This window comes from Anopheles maculipalpis, chromosome 2RL (genome assembly GCF_943734695.1).
Source record: "Anopheles maculipalpis chromosome 2RL, idAnoMacuDA_375_x, whole genome shotgun sequence".
In the NCBI taxonomy this organism is placed as follows: domain Eukaryota; kingdom Metazoa; phylum Arthropoda; class Insecta; order Diptera; family Culicidae; genus Anopheles; species Anopheles maculipalpis.
The window spans coordinates 39,120,079-39,141,247 of record NC_064871.1 but is presented as its reverse complement, the minus strand read 5'-3'; the positions used below and the strand labels follow the sequence as shown (position 1 = coordinate 39,141,247).

The 21,169-nt window shown below is 41.5% G+C and overlaps 1 protein-coding gene across 2 annotated transcripts in view; it reads right to left on the bottom strand.

Annotated features, from left to right (window-relative positions):
* The window catches only part of LOC126557140 (amyloid-beta-like protein), a 44,954-nt gene that overhangs the window by 7,690 nt on the left and 16,095 nt on the right, over positions 1 to 21,169 (bottom strand). For both annotated transcript variants that reach the window (XM_050212816.1, XM_050212817.1), the window contains exons 2-3: positions 16,627 to 16,765; positions 13,843 to 14,064 (exon numbers count right to left, since the gene is read on the bottom strand). In XM_050212816.1, the coding sequence (XP_050068773.1) occupies positions 13,843 to 14,064; positions 16,627 to 16,765 (361 nt within the window). The remainder of the gene's footprint in view (positions 1 to 13,842; positions 14,065 to 16,626; positions 16,766 to 21,169) is intronic.

Below are 21,169 nucleotides of genomic sequence, written 5' to 3'. Positions count from 1 at the left end.
TAAAAGTTGAAGTTTAAATGCTTGAATGCGTCGTTGGAAGCAAAGACCGGGAAGAACGACTCTCTCGAGTGGCATACGCGGGAAGCAATGGGAAGAGTGTAACGTATGAAATAATCTTCCGAGTTCTTTAGGGGTTGATTCATTGCACGGAGCATTATATGCTCCAAGAGCTTCGATGAGGACCCGTTCGTCCTATGGTTATGCATGTTTGCGTGTAATTTAAAAGATGCGCATTTTGAGCAAGGTTAAGAATATTAAAGAAATTCTACCATCGTCAGCTAACCGGTTGGTCCGAGCGGTTTTCAAAGCAGAGCGACACAGATACGTTCTATCGTTCTATAAAATATACTCGAGCTTACCGGGCATAAGATTAGTCCGGCCCGGTCTTCCTCGCAGCATCCTGCCGTCGCTTTTTTTTCGCATTTATTTTTTACGAATAGAAAATAAGAACGTAGCATTCACTATGTTCCAGCTCACCTGGTGCTTGCTGCTTTCGAGGCTCACCGTTCCGTTTGAGCTGTGATTTATGGAGAAAACTTTAAAAACTTTCCATATATTGCGAATCAGTGCGCTCGCCACCAAGCACTGCTACGGGAAAGCGTTTTAGCACTCGAGTAGGAGCATATTTTTTCCAAAAAACTTTCTTTCAGCTTTGTAGTAGTAACTTTCTTTTTTTCCTCTCACAACTTCGCTGCTCAGTGTTGAAACGCTTGTGTCAAACAAGACCTTAGCGCCCTAGGTATGGGGCGGAAGCTGTCGATGTTCGAAGTTCGCTCGCCTCGGCTGCACTGCAGTGCAGGACGAGTTTGGCGCAAACAAATCAACTGTGAGTTACTTGGCAACAAAACTTTGGCACATTTATTTTACACCCTTACTGCGTCCCCCAGTGTTCAAGTGCCGACACAGTGCGGTGGCGTACGTGCTTTTGCGTTGGATCTGCGTACTTTTAGATTGATTTTCAATATTGATTTTGCTGCCAGTTTTGTCTAACAATATGAGTTTCTTGGTGCTAGTTTGGTGGCGCTAGCTCAAGGCAACAATAATTTATAACAGTTAAGATTGTTTAACTTCTATGACAGACGTTTGAATAGAGCATGCTGTGTATGACCGTGTATGGGTCAAGCACATAGCTCAAAAGTTCAAATGCTTTGCCTCGAAGGATTTGACTTTACAAAGTCAGCATTATTTCGGGGTAAAGGCAATGGTGAGCGCATCATCATTTACTAATAGCAATTTCTGTATCGCATGAAATTTAGAAAACTTCATATCCTGTCCTGAGAATAGAACAGCTTTTTTAATCAGTTTTTAATGTACCCACACAAAAACTTTTAAGTTTCTATCTGTCAGCAGTAGCTGAAAGGTTAAGTAGACGGTCAACACTGCAACGGTGCAATGCAATCCAACGCTTTGACTAAATCCGCTCTAAATCAGTTCCGTCGATTCATTTGTTGCAAAACCACAAATTCAAGTTCTTTAGAGTATACTACCTTCTAGTGCCAATCCTCTCTTTTCTTTTCTACTCAATCAAAGTTGTAACAAATATTCAACGTGATGGCAGTGTGTTTCACCGTTCGGCTCGATAAATCGATTTTGTGGGCGAAAATACTGTTGCAGTGAAGATTGAAGGACATAGTGCTTACACGAATGAGCTATTTCGTGGTTGGTGGTCGTGTAGAAAAGGTTGTGTGTAATGGATACAATGGGAAGTGGAGCAGGGACTAGGTTTCGTTAAGCACAGAGACCAACCGACACAGGTCTTGCATCGAAAGCAGGTTCTGATCGATTTTTTCGCCTTATTTACTGGTGTAGCTGGTTTTGAAAGGTTCCAATTCATAATTCATGGAGTGTTTCATTTCAGCTTGTTCGTCTCGTGTGTATTGCAAAAGTGAAAAATTTGCAGTTAGACAGCATTAAAAATTGCTTGCTAATCGATTTTTGTGCCGCCGTGGTAAATATTTTCAGCGCAAACCATTCATTGGATTCTAATTATTTTTGCCATATCCGTTTAAAACATTTCTATTTAGAGCTGAACATATGAAAATATACACTATGAACATATTTTTGGACAACAAAAATGAACACACGAGTGTGATAATATATGTATTAATTTCCAAAGGAGGCGCCTGGTTGTTTATAAATGTACAAATATGATGTCTTGTGATAAATTATTCTATCGATTTAATATAAGCAATAGCTCAGCTCTAACTAAAAAAAATAAAATATTATAATCAATCTTAAACCGTTCTAATTTTAAATAAACTTACTTATTTTAGTTTTATTTATTTATATTTTTGATTACTTTTTATTTTACTTTATTTAATAATAAAAAGTCCATATAAAAGCAATACGCCGTCTGGTCGTCCTTTATGAATAAAAAAAAGTCCATATTTTCATACCCTTCGATTAATTGGCTTTTTCGTGTAAACTGTGTACCCCGTGATGTTGCATTAAAAATGTTAAATTCATAATAATGCACATCATCCGCATGGTATGTTCATTTCTTCCTTTCTCTACATATTTTCACACCTTTAAATGTAATGCTTTCAGACACACACACACTGTCCAACATCCGTGCAACAAAAATGTGAGCGGTAAAGCGGTATTTAAAATCGGGTTAATTTCCATTAATGTGCCATGTTTATATGAGTCGCCTGCCAGTAGCTCGAAGGTCGGTGACAATAATGATTGGTCGATTTAATACTGCTATGCTCGTTCAAGCAGCTTCCTGGACAGAACGGCACATTTTATTTATATTTTTAGTCTTTGCAGCTTTGTGACTTTTACCGAACGGATATTTTTTTTTCGTTGGCTTTACATTAACATCAGCGCTTGAACATTGCAAAGCCACCGGATGCCACCGTTCGCTGGCTTAACCAAGCGCATTATAATTCTGCGTAAATGGGATACGAATGAACCATTTGCCGGGATGGGTACAAGCACAACAGAAAGCAAAAATACAATTGAACAACATCTACATGAAAAACGGAAATACATGTAACCATTTCGGCCACTGGTGTCCTTCCATACCTTTGCCGAAGCCTCCCAGGGTCTGTTTCACAATGCAGTACCATTCAAGCCACCTTTATAGTGGATTTTGTCACGATTAAAAAGGGTCATATATTTGTGTGTGTGTGTGTGTGTGTGTGTGTGTGTGTGTGTGTGTGTTTTTGTCGGAAAATAAACGAACCCTCTCGCCTGGGATCTGAAAGCTCCGGCAAAGAGTGAAAAGCACGAATTAATCACATAGCAGCAACGCCGAGAGAAAACAATTAATGGGAAAACAAATGAAAGCATTATCCAACTTTGGCAAGGGATAGCTGCATGGCCAAGCACAAATGTTTCGCATCTGTGCAAAGGGTAATTTAACATAAATGATACCGTTTTGTGCGTATAGGCACTCGCTGCAGAATAAAGGAAGGAATGTTGAATCGATCACACATCTTCAGTGTTTGTTTGATTTGGCAAAGGGAAAGCGTTTTAAGTTAGGTCTATCTTTTGATGTAAGAATAATTTTTGTTGCAGACTTTAAAAAAAAAGCTTTTATCTATTCGCAATACATCAACAGTACAACTCTGGTGGCCTTTTGAAGTCCGTGAAAAATAATGGCAGCTTTGACATGCTCACTGACCATCACAATGTAGCTCGTCGTTACGAACAAAGCCACATGCTATAAGATGGGTAGGTAAGGGTTTAGCGTTTTTATTTGTTAGCTTTTAGAATTTTTGTCAGTTTTTTTTTCGGCTTCCCTGAACCCACACCGACCAGACGCTGTCCGATGCAGATGGCAGCCGAACGAATAATGTGTCCCCGGGGAGAAACGGAAACTCCGCCCGGCAGGAAATGCCAGCGCGAATAACAGATGTGCACCAAACAATGAACAAATGGTTGGCGTTGGCGACCGCTATCCTTCTGGCCTCGCGCACGTACGGTGCACCATTTGTTCGAAGGAATAAACATAGGATACAGCAAAAAAAAAAACGCCGGCAAGTATAGCGCGAAGTAAAAATGGGCACAGAAAACCGATTCGCTCACTGCTGATGCTGGTGCAAATATGGTGTACCAAACAAAGGAATAAAAGAAAATAACTTTTTTCACCCCGGCACGTAAAATCATTTCGCTCGTTTGGATTCCACGCGAATCGGTGGCGTTTGGTTCAGCGAGAACTAAAAATTCATATAGCATTGAGCGTGTGGAAAAGAGCCTGTCAAAGATGACTACAACGCGTGGTGGAGGTGGTGCGTGTGTTTCGTCTTTTTTTTTCTGTTCGTTATTCCTTTTCGTCTCCTCCGAGCCTTTTCACACGGATGGTGGCGATCTGTCGACATTGTCTGTTCGGGACAGTTGAGCCCGTAGGAACGAATCGTCCGGGTGTCGGTCATTTCCTCGGTTGACCGTTTCCGGTGTGCGGTACCCACACACACACACCCTTCCCGTGGGCGGCAATGTTTGCTGATGACACATTCAATGTGCAATTATGTTCCATTTTGCATTCGTATTAATCATTCCACGTCAACTGATGGCGACAGTAGTAGCCCGGCTGAAATATAGAACATGGCACTGGATGCTGGCGGTTTCGGGTGTTGGATGGTTTTGGGGCGGAACGGAACCGATCCGTCGTCGTTCTCATGTTCAAGCTAGTCGTTGCAATGATGCTGGCAGGTCCAGCTGTACCACTGTGCGCCTGGTACAGCTGTTGACGAACAAAACACGGTACACTATCTGTTATCGTACATTCGCTAAAGGGGAGCCGTTTTGTCAGTCGGACCTACCAAACCGCCGTTTCCGAGGACGGCGAGGTCCCGGCTGCAACACATGTGCTGCTCTCTGGTGCAGTGCATCAGTGTATCAACCTCATGCAAGCCGACTACACACGGTATGAAGTGATGCAAACGCAGGACGAGACTTGGTGGCTACCGGCTTTGTCCTGCCTCGCCGAGTTGACCTCATTCCGGTTCACCGAGGGCATGATCGGATGTCGCTTCGGTGCGTTATGAGAAGCTGTGTGCCGGTTGCTTGGTGCATGCTGATGAAAGCCGCTGCTACCCCAAAACCTGTCATTCCGGCCATCACATACCTTGCCTTTCCGCTTTGTGCCGATCCTTCAGCAGCAATTTCTCTGACCCCATCTATTGCCCCCTTCCTCGCACGGTATTCTCTCTCTTGATGGTAGCGGGAGAGTGATTGATGCTATTTATGCCTTCAACAGCATCGGCACGAAGTACACGATTGGGACAGGGAACAAGGACACACACACACTGTTAAGCCTCACTGAACCAAAATGTCCTTCGTTTCAATGATACAGCTCGTTTAGCGCCGTGCTGACCGAGTTCCCTGGTTGATGTCACTGCGATGATATCTTCGTGGAGCAGTGCCCATTGGACGGTGCTATTTTTTATTGTCTCTTCGCAGAGGTATGGTGATGCATCCCATGCGTTTCAGTGATGAATTGCGATGCAGCCATAGGTGATCATCAGCTCGGACGCTTGGTTGGCAACAAGATGAACGTAATTTATATCATTAATTCATGCCAAACGATTAGCTGGTAGGCGAACACTTTAGCTCTTCAAGGAACGAGAAGATTTAGCCGTTAAGGAGTGAGTATTGCTTTGAATACAAACTGTAAATTCTTTTCGATAGAAGTGTTCAAAAAGTGATCAACTTTTTATAGACCCCGATTGTATTTTTTAAATTTATAAATTTGTCCACCAAGAAAGGTTCAGCGAGGATACAATAGCAAAAACGCTTGGATAGCTTTGGACATTTTAAAGGATGTAGTTTTAAGGAGAAATTTTTATCCTCGTAAAACACATATCATCATATTGACTTCCATAGTTCAAGGATCAAGGAATATACAGCTGAAAATGATATCATGCATCAGAAGCATGCATATACTTTATACTGAACTTCAAATTTGGACATTTTTGGTCAAAATTTATGTTCGGACTATTGAGCTGAAGATAAATTCAAGTTAGATATTCTACTGGGATAATAAATTATGATAAAGATATTTCTTTTGATAGGCCCCGCTTTAGTGATAGTCCAATTGCTTTTGAAGCTACTAATTTATTATTTTTCTGCCAGTAAATAAGAGCTCCTTTTGAATGCAAAAGATATGGCAACTCGAAAACATGAACAAAACACCATGCAAATGATACAATTACACGCTCTTTCATCGGTATTTTCACTGCCATTCCATTTGGCCGTACCGTACAGTAAGGCGCTTCATCTCATAAAAGATCTTTTTATAGCACGCATATCTTGCATGCCTGCGAAAGATCGTCAAGCTTGGGGTGTCGCTTGAAATTTGTTCCTCGCTTGTTCCCGGACAACAAACGGCGAGGCTGACGTCGATGACGACGCCTGTTTCGTAACTTCGTCGGAAGCAATTTGTGCAAAATGATTTCATCAAAATGGCGCTTTTATTCCACCATTACCATAGACAACGGGCTACTTACATTCGCACGCGCTCGCGGCAAACATCCATCCGCGGAAGTTAATTCAATAGTTAAAAAGTGACGTTTCTCCTGGCGTCTTCGTCGGTGGCTTCGCGCCGCGGCAGAAAACCACGATATCCTCTCGTTCTTACCGTCGCTGTTCCATCGTTAACGCGGTGGCTTACTTTCATCTTTCGCAACATCGGCTGCTCGACGCAAACCACCACTTTCTCGCTACAGGAAACCGTTGGCCGGGTTTCCCGTCGGGATGAGGTTTTGGTGCCTTTTTTGGATGGCGTCTGTCTAATTAAGCGTAGCTCTCCTCCCGTTTCCTTCGGGCGGATCGTTCTCTTCGCTCGAGGCTTCGACACGGAAGGAAAGGAAATTTTGCTTCCGAATCCGACCCACAGTGTGTGCATGGTACGATGGAGAGCTTCATCATTAACAATATTAACTTTGCTTCCTATGGTTGCCCACTTTTCCCTCTGCTTCAGACGCTAAACGCTATGTGCTTTGTTGGTAAAACAAAAATGGAAACCTTCCCATCCCATTAAGCACACGTCTGCCTTCAAGCTTTGGTTTCTTTCCCGCTTGGTTCCATTATTTCACCCAACGTAAAACCAACGAAAACAAAACGGTCGGTATTTAGTGAGCTAGGCATTGTAGGGGAGGCTTGGTTTCCGTTCGCCAGTCAACCATTTTGTTATCGGTTCAACTTTTCCGTGCTCGATGCTTTACCTGACGGAAATTTATTGATAGAATGCGGCGAAAACCTATTAAAGTGAGAATTAAAGCCGTTTTGACGAACAATATGGTAACTATTGACTGATAAATATGAGAAAGTGTTGAAAATTTAAACGACAATCTTCATTTGCTTTTACTCGCGGTAGTAAAATACAGTATGGGGATGTAATGTTTATGTACAATATTTGTTTGTCAAATTATTTTTACGCAAGTAAAAATTGTACTTCAATAACACAATGAAAATAGCAAGTCATTCAAACCACGCTCTGGTGCAAGCCATTATTTAGCCAAATCGGTTAAGCAAGTCACTTACTCGTTGAAACCATCAATAATGTTTTGATTATTCACCAGTATGTATATTATTCTTAATTAATTATTGTATATTATTTTATTGTATTTAAGAAGAAGAAGAAGAAGTGCTAAGGCTGGTAAAAGAATTTACAACGGCATAGTTCCGTGTTTCTAAGAAAACACGGAACGCCGAGAAACATAAAGTTACATTAAAGAACGCTCGAACGGCAGCGATAAGTTTTACTTTCGCAAGCTGATTAATAGTGCTGGAGGGGATTTTTGTGCCCTTATGTAGTAATTTCTGCAAGAGCAGTACAACTTTGTAAAAATAACTTTTACTCAAATTAGCAAAGGCTCAAAACCCGGAGCACACTGCGCCTGGCTTTCCAACTCCGTAGACGTAGCGTCCATGAAATGGAGTAACGAAAACAGCAGGTTTAATGAACATTAATTTGCTTTAAAACTCCTAATTAGAAGATTTATGTTTTTTATTCAGTGTTTTACCCTGTTTTTTACTTGAAGCTTTTAGTCTTGACTGTTTCCGTTGCAGTCTTTGTATTTCTTTCTTATTGTTTGTTGTATCTTTGGTTGAGCATAACAAGTTGATTTTTATTTCTAAAACAAACAACAGCGAACAAGAATTTCTACACAGTATTTATAATCATTTCTCATACATCCAAAGCTGGATATAACAAAGATGTTTTTGCTTTGGAAGCTATGAAAAATATATAATCTAAACTCAACCTCATCCCTGTTTTATCAGCATTGTTGGAAACATAAATTTACTTGAAGCGTTTACCCCATTACTCCGTGCTTTTAGTCAGTAGGTTCAGAGGGCTAAGCTTTAACAGCGAACGAACGGGTTTTTGAATCAGGATATGACATCAGATGGGCCAACACGATAGTACCTATTTCTCCTTTTTTTTATCAAACTTCTCCTGAAGCTGATGTAATACAGGATGGTTTGATTAAAAAGACTCTTAAAAGTTCTTCACATTTCACCAGTGAACCGAGGATGTCTTTTCAATCGCTTCTGTTTGGACCTAAAGTCTTTCTCGAGTGGTGACGGAGTTTATGGTGCTGGTAGGCGGCAGCATTCTCGAGCTGTAGCATGTGTGTGTGTATGTGTGTGCGTATTTGTAAATCTAACCCATTTCAATTTCAGCTTGCTGTGGCTTTCAGAGTCCCAAAGCATGAAGAGGAAATTGCTGACAGGCATCACACACATGCTGCTTCGACATGTGGCACTGATTGTCGTGTCCGTGTGAGTTGAGACGCCAAATACCCGGGCTTTGAAATTTATCTGGCATGGTATCATTGAAACTCTATTTTATTATCTGACATTTCGAGGACAAAAGCGTGTTTGTCGGAAGCGACTTGTCCTGACTGATGTAATCGAGGCAGAAGTCATGAGTCTGATATGTTGGAATGATTAATGATACAGTTCTATGTAGTAGGTTATAGTTCGATAGATATAGTAACTTTGTTACTAACGCATTGCTTCCTGTTATGAATGTTTTTGCTCGTTTTGGTGTTTTTATATCAATTTGAGTAAAAAAGTGAAACAATGTCGAGTTTTCAAGAACAGACAATAACGTTATATGTTTGTAAAATGTCATCATCATTCCTGTTTGATATTTAGTTTAAAGTTTTGTAAATTGAACAACATTCTATTTTAGCTCATCAAAATGTGCCTTCTCATGGAGGCGCCTGGTTGCTCACGCCATAATCATATGATTAAATTACCACCACGTGATACACGTTGCCAAGGTTCAAGTGTGAGTTTTTGTGTCTAAATTGTTAATAATTGTTGTATTTAATGACGTCATGTATGTTTTCCTTCACATAGCATTGTCTGAAAAACACATAAGACATCATATGCTTTCTCCTAAATTACCGGAATATCGGGGAAATGAGTATGAAATGAGCAGTGGGTTTTATTTTATCTCTTTCTCGGTTATTTTAAGTCTACAGTTGATTTGAATATAGTGCGTATAAGTGGTGCAGCGATTTTATCAATTCGTTAAATAATTTTAACCGCATTTCTAGTCTTAAATGTAGTCATTTATCTCAATGTGAGAGTAAATGTGTGTTCCACACCTGAATTTAGCCGTTTCTGTGTATCCAATTTCAGAAGCCGATACCACAATGAATCAATGTGCGTCAATAGCAACGCAGAAGCTAAATGATAAATGATTAGACCATGTCTGGTTTTGATGCCCAAAATGTTTGCCTTATCGATAATCATTCGAGCAGCACTTTGAAAAAGTTATCCAGCATTGCGTTTCTCCCCTTTTGCAGAAATTCCTGTTTTTTTTTCTATACTTGCTTGCAACCACCAACCGCCCAGCTACTAATGATTGCATCGTTTCGCGGCAAAAAGGCTGGGCGTGTAAATCTCGGTCGCCCCCAGCAAACACCCCAAGACCCCAATGCAGCGTACTGATTGTGTTGGTCATCAACTTCATCATCTCTTGCCCTTGCATTATGCTAGCAAAATGGTTAAATACCTCGCCTCGCACAGTGAGCCGAGTGTGTGAATGTCTCACAACGGGCAGTGGGGAAATTGCTGTCAGCCAGAATTAATTGCTCAGCGGGACACTGGCAGCTACCACTACTACCACCACTAGTACGGGCACAATTTATCGCTCTTCGTTGCCAGCTCGCCAACCGTCCGACAGGAGTATTGTAGCAGCAGGGTGTAGCACACCATAAAGCTGAAGAGCTTGGGGTGCCACCGCGTGCACATGACATTGACTTCTGCGAAGCGTTCGAAACGCTCAAGGGAATCCACCGAAACGGGGTATCCTTGCCGTACCGATTGCTTTCGCAGTCAAACCTCAAAAACTGACGGTGTGCAAAATGTCGCTCCCTCGTTTAGTCTCTGCCACGAAAAGATGGTACGGTAAGAGGGGAACAATGGAAAGAAAACAGATTTCCGATAAAATTAATGATGCTTTCGATTCGAAAATTACGAGCAATTAAACAGTGGCATCTGCCCTCTAGTTTCTGGTTTCTGTGGTTCCTTCAGTGGTCTCCTGTCTGGTGGAGGAAAGCAGTCTGGGGGAAAATTATCGACTAATGCCAATGGAAAGCGCAAGCTATGACTCACACCCTCACATCCGTATTAATGTGGAATGTGACCAGTTGTGGAAAGTTTCGTGCCGTAATTTTACGATGATAACGAAATGAAATTAAATTTTTGGCATCGAATGCGCTGTTTCAGCATACAATCAATGCTCTAATTTTTCTCAAAAACTTTTCTTTGCAATCTAGCAGCTTTATACAAGCTTTGGAGCAGCTTCGAGAATCCCACAACCTTCCCTATGGTGCGTGATGGTTCCCTATGGACGTCAAGTTTTTGTTATTGGAATGAAATTTAATCATCCAACTATTCACCAGCGTTCCACGCAACAAGGTTAATGAAGGAAAGTACTGAAATATACGCGAACCAACAAAACGCAGCTCTTTTGCCGCGGAAGACACTAAATCTTGAACCGCACGATTTCATTTCACTGGAATACGGCCGAAGGACGAAAGCGTCGAGTTACACGGCGAGTTAATGAGTTTTTGAATGGGCTATTACTTATCCTTTTCGGGAAGAGCAAATTTAGGAAGATGTACAGTAAGAGCGTGTTAAAATTCAAGCCCATTGGGCTACCGGTTATCTCCGTAAGTTATTTGTTTTATGTGCCTGGACAACTTAAACATTTTACGGAATGGCGCGTAAGTTATGTTTATCGATCTTTATCACAAATAGGATGAAATAAGGAATAGTCATTTATTGTGTTTTATTTCGTGCCTTCGATGCACCTAAGACTTTCTAAAGTTCTATTTTATTTTTCAATTGGTTTAAGTGCATTCGTACAGTATTTAAATACTACAAAAATAGTGTAAAACGGTTCACCAGCATCGATCGCGAGTCGTCGGAATAACTTTCAGCGTGCGGATTAAACAACCGTCATCGGTTGCAGCCGTCCTGCTATTCGGTCCACATTCGGTAAAATTAGATCGTTTTGGCCCACAAACATGTCTCTCTTGGATTGAAAAAAGGAAGACACATTTCACCCCACAACCTACAGGATAATCAACTCAATAATCTGGAAGTTTGCCGTCAGATCCGGGGTCCCACACCGGAAGCTCTACGCCGACCGGAGTTCAGTGTACCGTCGTTGCTGGTGGGTCACACCGCAGTAAGAAAGGGCACGATCTTAAGGGTGGAGTGTGTGATTAACACCGCTTAAACTCGTTTGTACCTTGCACACAGTACGCCCCATGCCGAAAGCTTGGCCCGGTGTCTGCACGGGTTGCCATTTGCAAATGGCCCCAAATGTTCAGCACACAGAAAAGCTACCGCCAACGGTTGCATTTTGTGCACCGGCAAGCCCGAGAAGAGAAACAGATTTTCCGGAGATTTATTTGCATAATAATAACATTTAAATTGTACCCAGCACCGACGGTCCGATTAAGTCCAGGGTCGAACTTCCCGGTACGGGCAAACATCATCCAAACAGCTATTTTGCATCGTTTGTGTGCGTAATCGTTTTTGTTCCGCTCCATGTGGCTGTGTATGTGTGTGAATGAGTGGAAACATGAAAAACAGGAAGAAATTCCATCCATTTTCCCATCCAAACAATCTCACTGGCTTAAAAGGAAAGCGTAAAAGCCCAGCCCAGCAGAGAAATGTTGGAGGTTTCGTGACAGTTTACTCGCGTCAGCATCAACGTGCATTTTTGCATGTCTTCATTGTAAAGGGGTGGACACATGGTGAATGTGTCTGTGTGACTGTGTGGTTTGGTAAAGCTTTTCTCACGCCCTAACAGAATGGGGCATCGAGCCAGGCTTCATCCAACCCGAGAGTCTGTGCATTCACATGTACTTTTCACCCCCCCCCCCAAAAGCTGTGTGCTAACGGAGTTGAAAGGTTGCGTTGAATGAACCACACCCATTTTGTTCCGAGTTCGAGTTCTTCCGTTCTACCAATGGTTACCGGGAGAAGATTGAAAAATGACGCGAAGCGAGGGTAATATTATGCAAATTTGATGCACTAGGAAAACTTTTAAAAGACAATCCGAGGCTGCCAGGATCCGGGTGAAGACTTTTTTTTATTTATTTTCGTCCTTTACCTCTAGTGAATGGTAGCCTCTTTACATCACGTTAGGGGTTCAGGTATAGGTCATGCTATAAAGTTTGACCGTTTTGTTTGTTATGCGTGGCCCCGGCATGAATTCATCCGAGAGTGGGTTCGGTTCATTTTTGCTTACTTTAAGTTTCTATTTCAGTGCTTTTTGGAAATTGTGTCATTATTATGCTACTGTTTTTTCTCGTTCATGTTTTTCACGCTTTCGGGATTGAGTTGACTTGGGAGCTATTTTGCATGGTGAGCGTTTCAGCAGCGCGGGTGAGAAAACAAACTCTCCAAAAAAAGGCTGTCACTTGTTTTTCGTTCATGCAGCTATGCAGGAGATCTCAACCACTACTCACTCAAAGCGTAGCAGCTTTCGAGACTCTCAACCATATTGTTCACCATGTGCTGTGTGTTCTTATTAGCTTAACGACCTCTAAGGTCACGCTGGCCATGGAAATGGCTTACTACACTTGCCGATACCCCGAAGTTGATTAGTCAGTCTTCGCTAAGGGGGAACACGGTCCGGATGGGATTTGAACCCCGGAAGACTGGCGCCGCTGTCGCCTTAACCACCGGGCCACCTCCTGTGCTATGCTGTGCTGTACTGTCTGTATGGAGTTTTATAATACATATTTTCACCTATACCAGTCATACTGAACATTTAATATTTTCTTGGAAAAACGTGCTCATCCGATACGCCAAAATGTACTACTTTTTGTTAGCAATCGTTTTCCTTTTTTTTTCTTTCGCTATGAAGAAAATCACTTCAAATCAATTGAGACAAACCCCCTTCAGCTGTGCCCGCTCACGTACTATTTTATGTCAAAAAGAATTTATTCTAATATGCGTGTTCACGGATCACAAAATGTGTCCGCCCACTGAAAATCTTTTGTAGTGTGTTTCGTTTTGTTACCATTTAAGCTGTACTGTCAGTGGTGAGTGTTATCAATTGGCACGGGTTTGTTTACCGAACAAAGCTAAGAAAAAATCAAATCAGTGTGATCCTGATTTTAAATAAAATTTCACAAGTAGCTTTTCTTAATTTTTAAACTTTCCTCTGTCTCATTGTTTCGCTTCGTATTGCTCCCCGGTACGAAGTAAAGAACACTTGAGGCAAATGATTGAAGATAGTGGAAATTTTCCGGTCGTTTAAAGTGGGTACCACCGTTCGAACGCGGCGTGCACAAAGTGGCCTCATGTGGGACTAGAAAGAATTGATTTATTCACCATCATACATTCACCTACCTTTGAAGTGTTTTGGACAGCAGACAAACTCCACGCCGGAGAAAAGTGAAATGCCGCAGGGCAGCAGCATGGCGAAGCTACGCATCTGCATGTTGCGATCCTGGCAGGCGGCCGCTCCGGTTTGGTTCCACCTGACGAAAGGCCAGCAGCGGGACGCGTTGTGAATGTGATCGAACAGGCATCCTTCCGGTACGAGCAGCGCATCCGACTGGAAAGGTCCCTCTGCGGAGGTGTACATGTATGATAGGAAGAAAGAAAAAAAATACAATTTTATCAGAACACGTGATAGAACGATTGTCTCTCCTTTAATGCAGGTCAACCAATTAAATAAAAGTGTTCGTTGGAAAAAAACCGGGTAACAATGCATATTCAGTTGGGTTGAATATGAACATGAAAGATAAAAAGTTTATAGTGCATTTAAAACTAAAAAATACAAACGAACCGCTATACGCTTCAGAAAGCGTTGAACGAACTAATCTGGATTGAAACAGTATCAGGCACACAACGACTCTATTTTCTTCGACGTGCAACAATCGACACGGCATGATACTTTCATGTTGATTTATCATCATCACCATGAAATCCGAATCGTCAGCACTGTCCACCGTAAGCGAAACACACGCATTGCAACGTTCAGAATGTCCATAGAATCAAATCGGCTTTCCCGTTGTTAGAGTACGACCGCTGTTATCAAATGGCACCAATCTCGGCTAGTTCGAGTCTATGAACGCTGTAGATCAATCTGTCTATCACCAATGCTCCGAGCAAGTTTCCAACATGACCGTTATATCGTCAGGCGTGAAAAAGTAGCTTCATACATGGCATTGCTTGAAGTGGTGAACTCGAGTTAAAGTTTCAACTGTATTGCCACTTTTTCATGACATGAAAAATTACGAATTAAGCCTATCGATACGCAGTGGAAGGTTTTCTATTGTTTCAATAGTCGTCGCATGTCTTAGTCATTCGATGCGTTTAAAATCCAATTAAGCATTCGCTTCCGTTCAAATACGCCTTGTGTGCTTTTCGAGTGAATTTATGGAAGCCGTCGCCTCATTAAAGTTTAAAAAATTACCAAAACTATTACCGCGCTCAACGTGCATCTCATAACATCTACTAACGAGCTACTTCTTGTATCTCCTATCAGTCATTTGCAAGAGATCCGATTTTTTTGTAACCATCAAACTGCGCTCAAATTAACTCACTAATGCGTTTATGGAGCACAGTTTATGATTTCCAATTAGCGTACTACCCCACGAACAATAAGTCGCTGTCGTGTGTACACTAATATTTCTTTGTGTCATTTGTGTGCATGATTCCGTGGAAAGCTTTATCCTCGCACACCCGCAGTCAATGACCGACAGCGCTGACGGGGCTGACAATTGGGAAGGGACGTAATGACGGGATTTGCCATTGCATGAAACGTTTGGCAACCGAGGTGTCAATAAATGGATAGTCAATGGAAAGTAATTCAATTACGAATGATACGAGTTCAGCTTCTGTGATGGTTTTATTAAAATGTAAATTGGTTTTTGTTCGCGATTAGATCATTGATTGGTGATAAATTCAATTAGGGCTGCCAGGCAGACGTACTAACCGTTACGTGTTGGAAATGAAGTGAGAGAAAAAATAAAAGAACCTTGTCCCCGTATCTTTACTAGAGGACGAACGCTTGCAGCATAATTTTTCAGAGAACAGACTGGTAGAAAATTATCTTCCTAGGTTATCGTTAGCATTGCGCCGACGCTAGGGATTAATGTTTGAAACATGTAAATTTGCTGCACAGCCTTTGGCCGAACTTCAGGACCATACTCTATGGGAAAACGAAAAAAATCATACTTATCGTGTGAAATGCGCCACACTGCCAGCCATAAAATACATGAACGGGTCCACTTTGGCTTAGATCACTAATTTAATAATGTGCTATCCATATTTGTACACTTGCTCTACATTCATTATTATTTTCATCTACGTTTTGCCAGCGACAGATAGCGCCATTAAATTTTTTATCTACTTCCCTTCATTTAGCCAAATCAAGCTGTGTTCTGTCATGTTTAGAAGATAAACATGATGGCGATGTGCACAGCAACATGTTTTAAAATAATGTTTCGTCATTACCACTACAGCGCGTCTACCTTGGGGCCCATTGGTCCGGCAGACAATACAGGAACCGTTTGAGGAAAAATCTTTTAGGTTTTTTAAGCACTTTTTTGGTATCTTTAGATAACATCATTACAAGCATTTTTTCACGCCAGTAAGGTGCAGCGAGAACGTAGAAAAGAGGGTACTCAGTTTGGGTTTAGTCATTGAGAAAACTGCGTACATCGTACAGGCTGCGATACTAATGGGAAAAGCTTGAATCGTTTTGCAAATTATGCAACGATACGAAATGGAAAAACCTCTTCCCGGTAGAAATATAGAAATAAACTGCTCAGTGAAAAAGAAAGTACAAAACAAAAATTCACACTTTTCCTTATTTTGTTTTATTTTTCTTGATTATACGTCAAAAAGATAAATTCAATTTCATGTTAGTCTCGTCTGCGCCCATCGTAAAATGGCACAAAAACCACTACTTTTCGCGATTGGTCATGAATTATGGAAGGAAAATACACTAAAGAGTAACTGCATTCCTCAAAGCCATAGAAAACTTAGCTTATCTACTTAAACTAGCATTACGCGATTACAGATCTGGTGCGTTATTCCGTTACCAGCGGTAAGTAATGTTTGCGTGTCCTTCTTTAAACACCGTTTGCTGTTAGAGTGATCGAAGCTTGGAAAACCACTTACCGAGACACCGGAACGGTTTAATCCACCGCTGAGCTCCTTTGCACTTGGCTGCATTCAGGGCACCCTGACGGCACCAACCACCGATCTTTTGGTAGTGTGAAGACTCCACAATGTTTGTTATGTCTCGTCCTGGGTACACCTTGAAAAGTAGTGACAAGAAATAAGAGAAGAATACACAATCAATTGATGAACGTAGTATAGGGGATAAGCATCGGAAGTGGTTGATTAATTTCTATCCTGTTGAATACAGTAGTGCTGTTGAGACACGTGTTGGCATAAAGGATTGAAAAACAATTACACTTTTCATCCCACAGGAATAAACTAATCTAAAAACATTACATTTTTTAATTCATCCATGAAGCACTAGCTAGGAATGGTTTTGATGTGAATATTGCAAGCTCCTGTTAGCACAGAAATCATACTAAAGTCGTTCTAAAAAACAAAAATCAAACAAAGTTTGTTTTATCGAAAAAATGTTCACATTACTCAACATTCACATCATTCTCATCTGCATTGCCTTTAAACAATGTCCATCCATTTTTATGGTTTGTTGTGTAAGCTTTGTGACGGCTTGATTGTAATATTTCACACCATTTTTCACTCGAACTCAAATTAAATCAGCGCTGACATTATTTTGCAACGAAAAAAGCACACCGAGGACCAGCAGCTAAGGGACGCAACCATCTCCTATCCATGGTTAGTCCCCTACCATTCTGCGCCCTGTACGAGCACCATTTTCCCTCGGCTTATCTTCTACAACTTTTGTTCGTAGGTCGGCAATCGTTTCCCTCGTTTGCGTCAAGTTTATGGCGGTTGTGACTCGTTGATAGTACGATTGTCTGACAGGACGGTTGGTTGGTCTAGTCTGCTTACTTATCGTTACATGTCACTCGTTTTCCTGCGTATCTAGCAGCAGTTCATGGGCGAAGAAAAACTCCGTCCGTGGTTTTGCATTTCATGGCCCGCGATATCGCTCAGCAACAGAAGCTCATGACTCACGACGCAGACTTGCCGTGCCCGCGAACAAGAAAACAGGCCCAGCAGGAGAGAGTAATTTTATGAATCCTGTTTCACATCTGCGAACGCTTCACCACCACCGATGAACTCTGACATCCACAGGCTAACACTGTCACGCCGCAACCACACTATACGACCATCAAGTCGAAATTTTGGAAGCTCATCTCTATCTGCCTAGCAGGCGTGAAATTAAATGATTTTATTCCCACCGGGGCCAATGTATGGTACGATAGCTCGCAGGTTGGCCGGGAATGAATGGCAGAAATTTCGGGATTGGTACCTTTTCTAGAATTAGCGCCAAATATAAAAAGTCAGATTACGTCATAGCAACAGGCATCAGTCAACGATGAGAAAATTAGGATTATTTTTTTCTTAAACTTCAATGCATTACAAATTCCTGTACCAAGACTTACGCATATAACCAGTTGTGAAATTGTAATCCTTGCAACAACAAAAAATCAAATTAAGTATGCGGAAGTCATTGAATGAATAAATAAAACCTAAGCCACTTGTTTTTCCACCAAGTGAATCTACAGCACATACTTAAAGATCTGGAGGCGGCCCAATGGTGCTAGGACTGCCGTGCCGGTCGTCGAACGGTAGGACCGGGGTTCAAATCCCATCCGGACCTTTCCCCCCGTTGTTAGGACTGACTAACCAACTACGTGGTATCGGCAGTCTAGTAAACCATTTCTCGATGGTCTTCATGACCTTAGAGGTCATTTCCCGAAAATATCGTTTGAAAGGGAAAATAGATATTTTCCCTTTAAATATTTCAGCTACTAGCGATTGCCTTATTCTGTAAAGATTCATTGTGTGCAATATACAAACATACCGTACGTAATTGTGACGAATTCGTTCTCACAAAACATGATATGGAACAGATGGTGTAGCATGCACCGAAAGCCCATCAAATATTGAATCTGGAAACGTTATAAATAAACACACGCTACGCTAATCAACATTTCTGTAACTTTGATTCGTTATCCCAGCGCAGAAATAGAACTTCCTATAGGAAGTAGAATGTACAAGTACAAGATGCTCCATGCAATAAATCTAGCGAAGCTTGGAACGCTTGCAGCATGAAGTCGCATTGAATGGGGTTGTAATTCCGCACGGTACATCAGCATTCGTAGATTGTAATTGAAAGCACCGGTGATTATTCTCCGCAACTTGTAATGAAGTGTACGTTTTCGATCGATGAAGTGCGCATGATGCAATCACGTCCGATTGTGTGAACAAAATAAACTTCCAGCATCCAAATGAAAGACGAGCCAAAGCTATCTCAATTTGTAATGAAGAATATCCGTCGTGTAGCAGATAGGAAGCAATCTTAGAAATTTCTGTGGTGATACAACAAACGATGAAATTGCTTAAAAATGCTACAATCCGAAGCTGTATGCAAACAATTTGTGTTAACATTGGAATAATCTTGTTAAACTTAAAACTTGAATTACACTCAAGCCGGATCACAATGCAAGTAAACATATTTACTTCCTTGTGATATTCAGAAAGTGGGCTTAAATTTGCATCTTTTTTGAAGCCGTCGAACATTGATGAAGATGCTCCGAGCGTAAGAAGTCTTGTTTGCATCCGATGATGTCTTTAAGAGTACCTTCAACGCAATCAGTCTCGTTTGCTGCACTCTCCCGCACACCAAATAAATCGTTCCATTTACTTCTTCGAGCTCAGTTGGTTCGAACGTACGCTACACGACCAAACTCGTGCTACAAAGATATGGCGAATGTACCATATGATGGTATGATTTTCTCCCTCTGTATCACTATTACGGTAGGATTATGTGAAAGAGTTACGAAAGAGTTGTTTGCCCCAGCCAGCAAATGGATATCTCATACGTAGCGAATGATAGCCCCATTGTAGACTGCCCGGACGAATGGTATCATGTGTCGAATTTAGGGCAATTGGGGCCACTTTGGATGGGATTGAGGTCTTTTATTCGCACCCGAGACCATCTTGCACTAGTTGCGAGCCATTTTCTAAGTTTAGTGTATTTGTGCCATGTGTATTTGTACGATGTTTCTCCCGAGACTCGTTCATCTGAAACACGCAAACCATACTGGTGATGGTATCATTTTGTGTCGAGTGTCGTTTTGCTGTGCTTTGCGTCAATTTCCCGCACTATAATTTGTTCCTTGCTACCAGATCACGCAACGGACTATGAAAGCCTTTAAAGCCATAAATCCGATAGAATCTGATTAATTTATTGCTTTATGATAAACAGCACAATGGTCGCTCTTCCACCGATTCGAACCCAAAACCAAACTGCCTACCGACACCCAAAACACCACTGGGCACTTTGGAGTTTGCGAGACACTGCCGCATGAGTTGTTGGTTTATCATATTAAAAACCAATAGTGTGTGTGCCTGGCAAACATTTTCATTCCGGTTTGCTGACCAACAGACAGTGCGGGGGGGGCATATCAACCGATGAACGGCTTACACAACCATTAGCACGGTTCGTGGATTTCGTGCGCAAATGTGCAAGCCTGCTGGCATTGGGCAATCATGCGGTCAGTAGTCGGAAGTTTTGATCCAATTTCACTACATGCTGCAAACCGATTTGCACCCGTCGAAATTGCAAACCGAGTATATCGGTTAACTATTTTCGGTTCATTTAGTTTGGGGTCAATCATAAATGAATGCCAGTCCGGGTGTTTGGTAGGCTTCTGCGCTGCAGCTATAAAACAGAACACTTCAATACAAACAGTGAGTGGTCGAATAATTTTGGCACCAGTTTTGAGCGTTTCTGTAGCAACCCTCATTACGATTGAAGTTGGTAAAACAAGACCGAGTTAGAGTTGTAGTAAATAATGTGAATTATAATATGCATCACAATATTGAAATACCGGTTCGAAAAGACTGCTCTCATATGAATCAGGGTAACCTAAAATGTAGAGCCTGTTAGTCGATTGGCGACATTCCAAGAACTACTCTTTCACTTGAGGAACGCAATCCGAAGAACGCGATCGAGGCTGAAGTGTCAAGACAAAAACAGAAAAAGAAGAAGCTCTTTGTAGTAGATTAAACAGAAATCGTCTCCAAATATAATCATGACTGAGCTATAAAATAATTCAAAATCCTACTCATTGTCACAACTTTCAGGTGTCCCATTTAAGATGGGATACGCCACATGCATTTCTCATCCATACTCATTTCTAGTTTTTTCGCCCCAAAATCTATTACCCTTCTTTAATCGTCAGCCTGATTGTCATAGCGCTGAATCAAAAGCCGACAGCATTCCTCTTCTGTATCCAAACAAACCAACGTTCATGATTGTTGCAAAGCGGTCACAAATAAATAGTGAAATTAAATCAATTCATTCACAACCGAAACCCTTTGTTAAGGTAAAAGCTCCCGTCTATTCCTACTGAACGCACTAGAAAACTATTGTTTGCCCTTCGGTCGGATCAAACGTTCAGTGGCCATCGTTCAGGGGTTTTGTTGGAGCATAAATTTTAAACACTAGGTAGCATAAATTATGCCAAAAACATCACTCGTTCCAGTT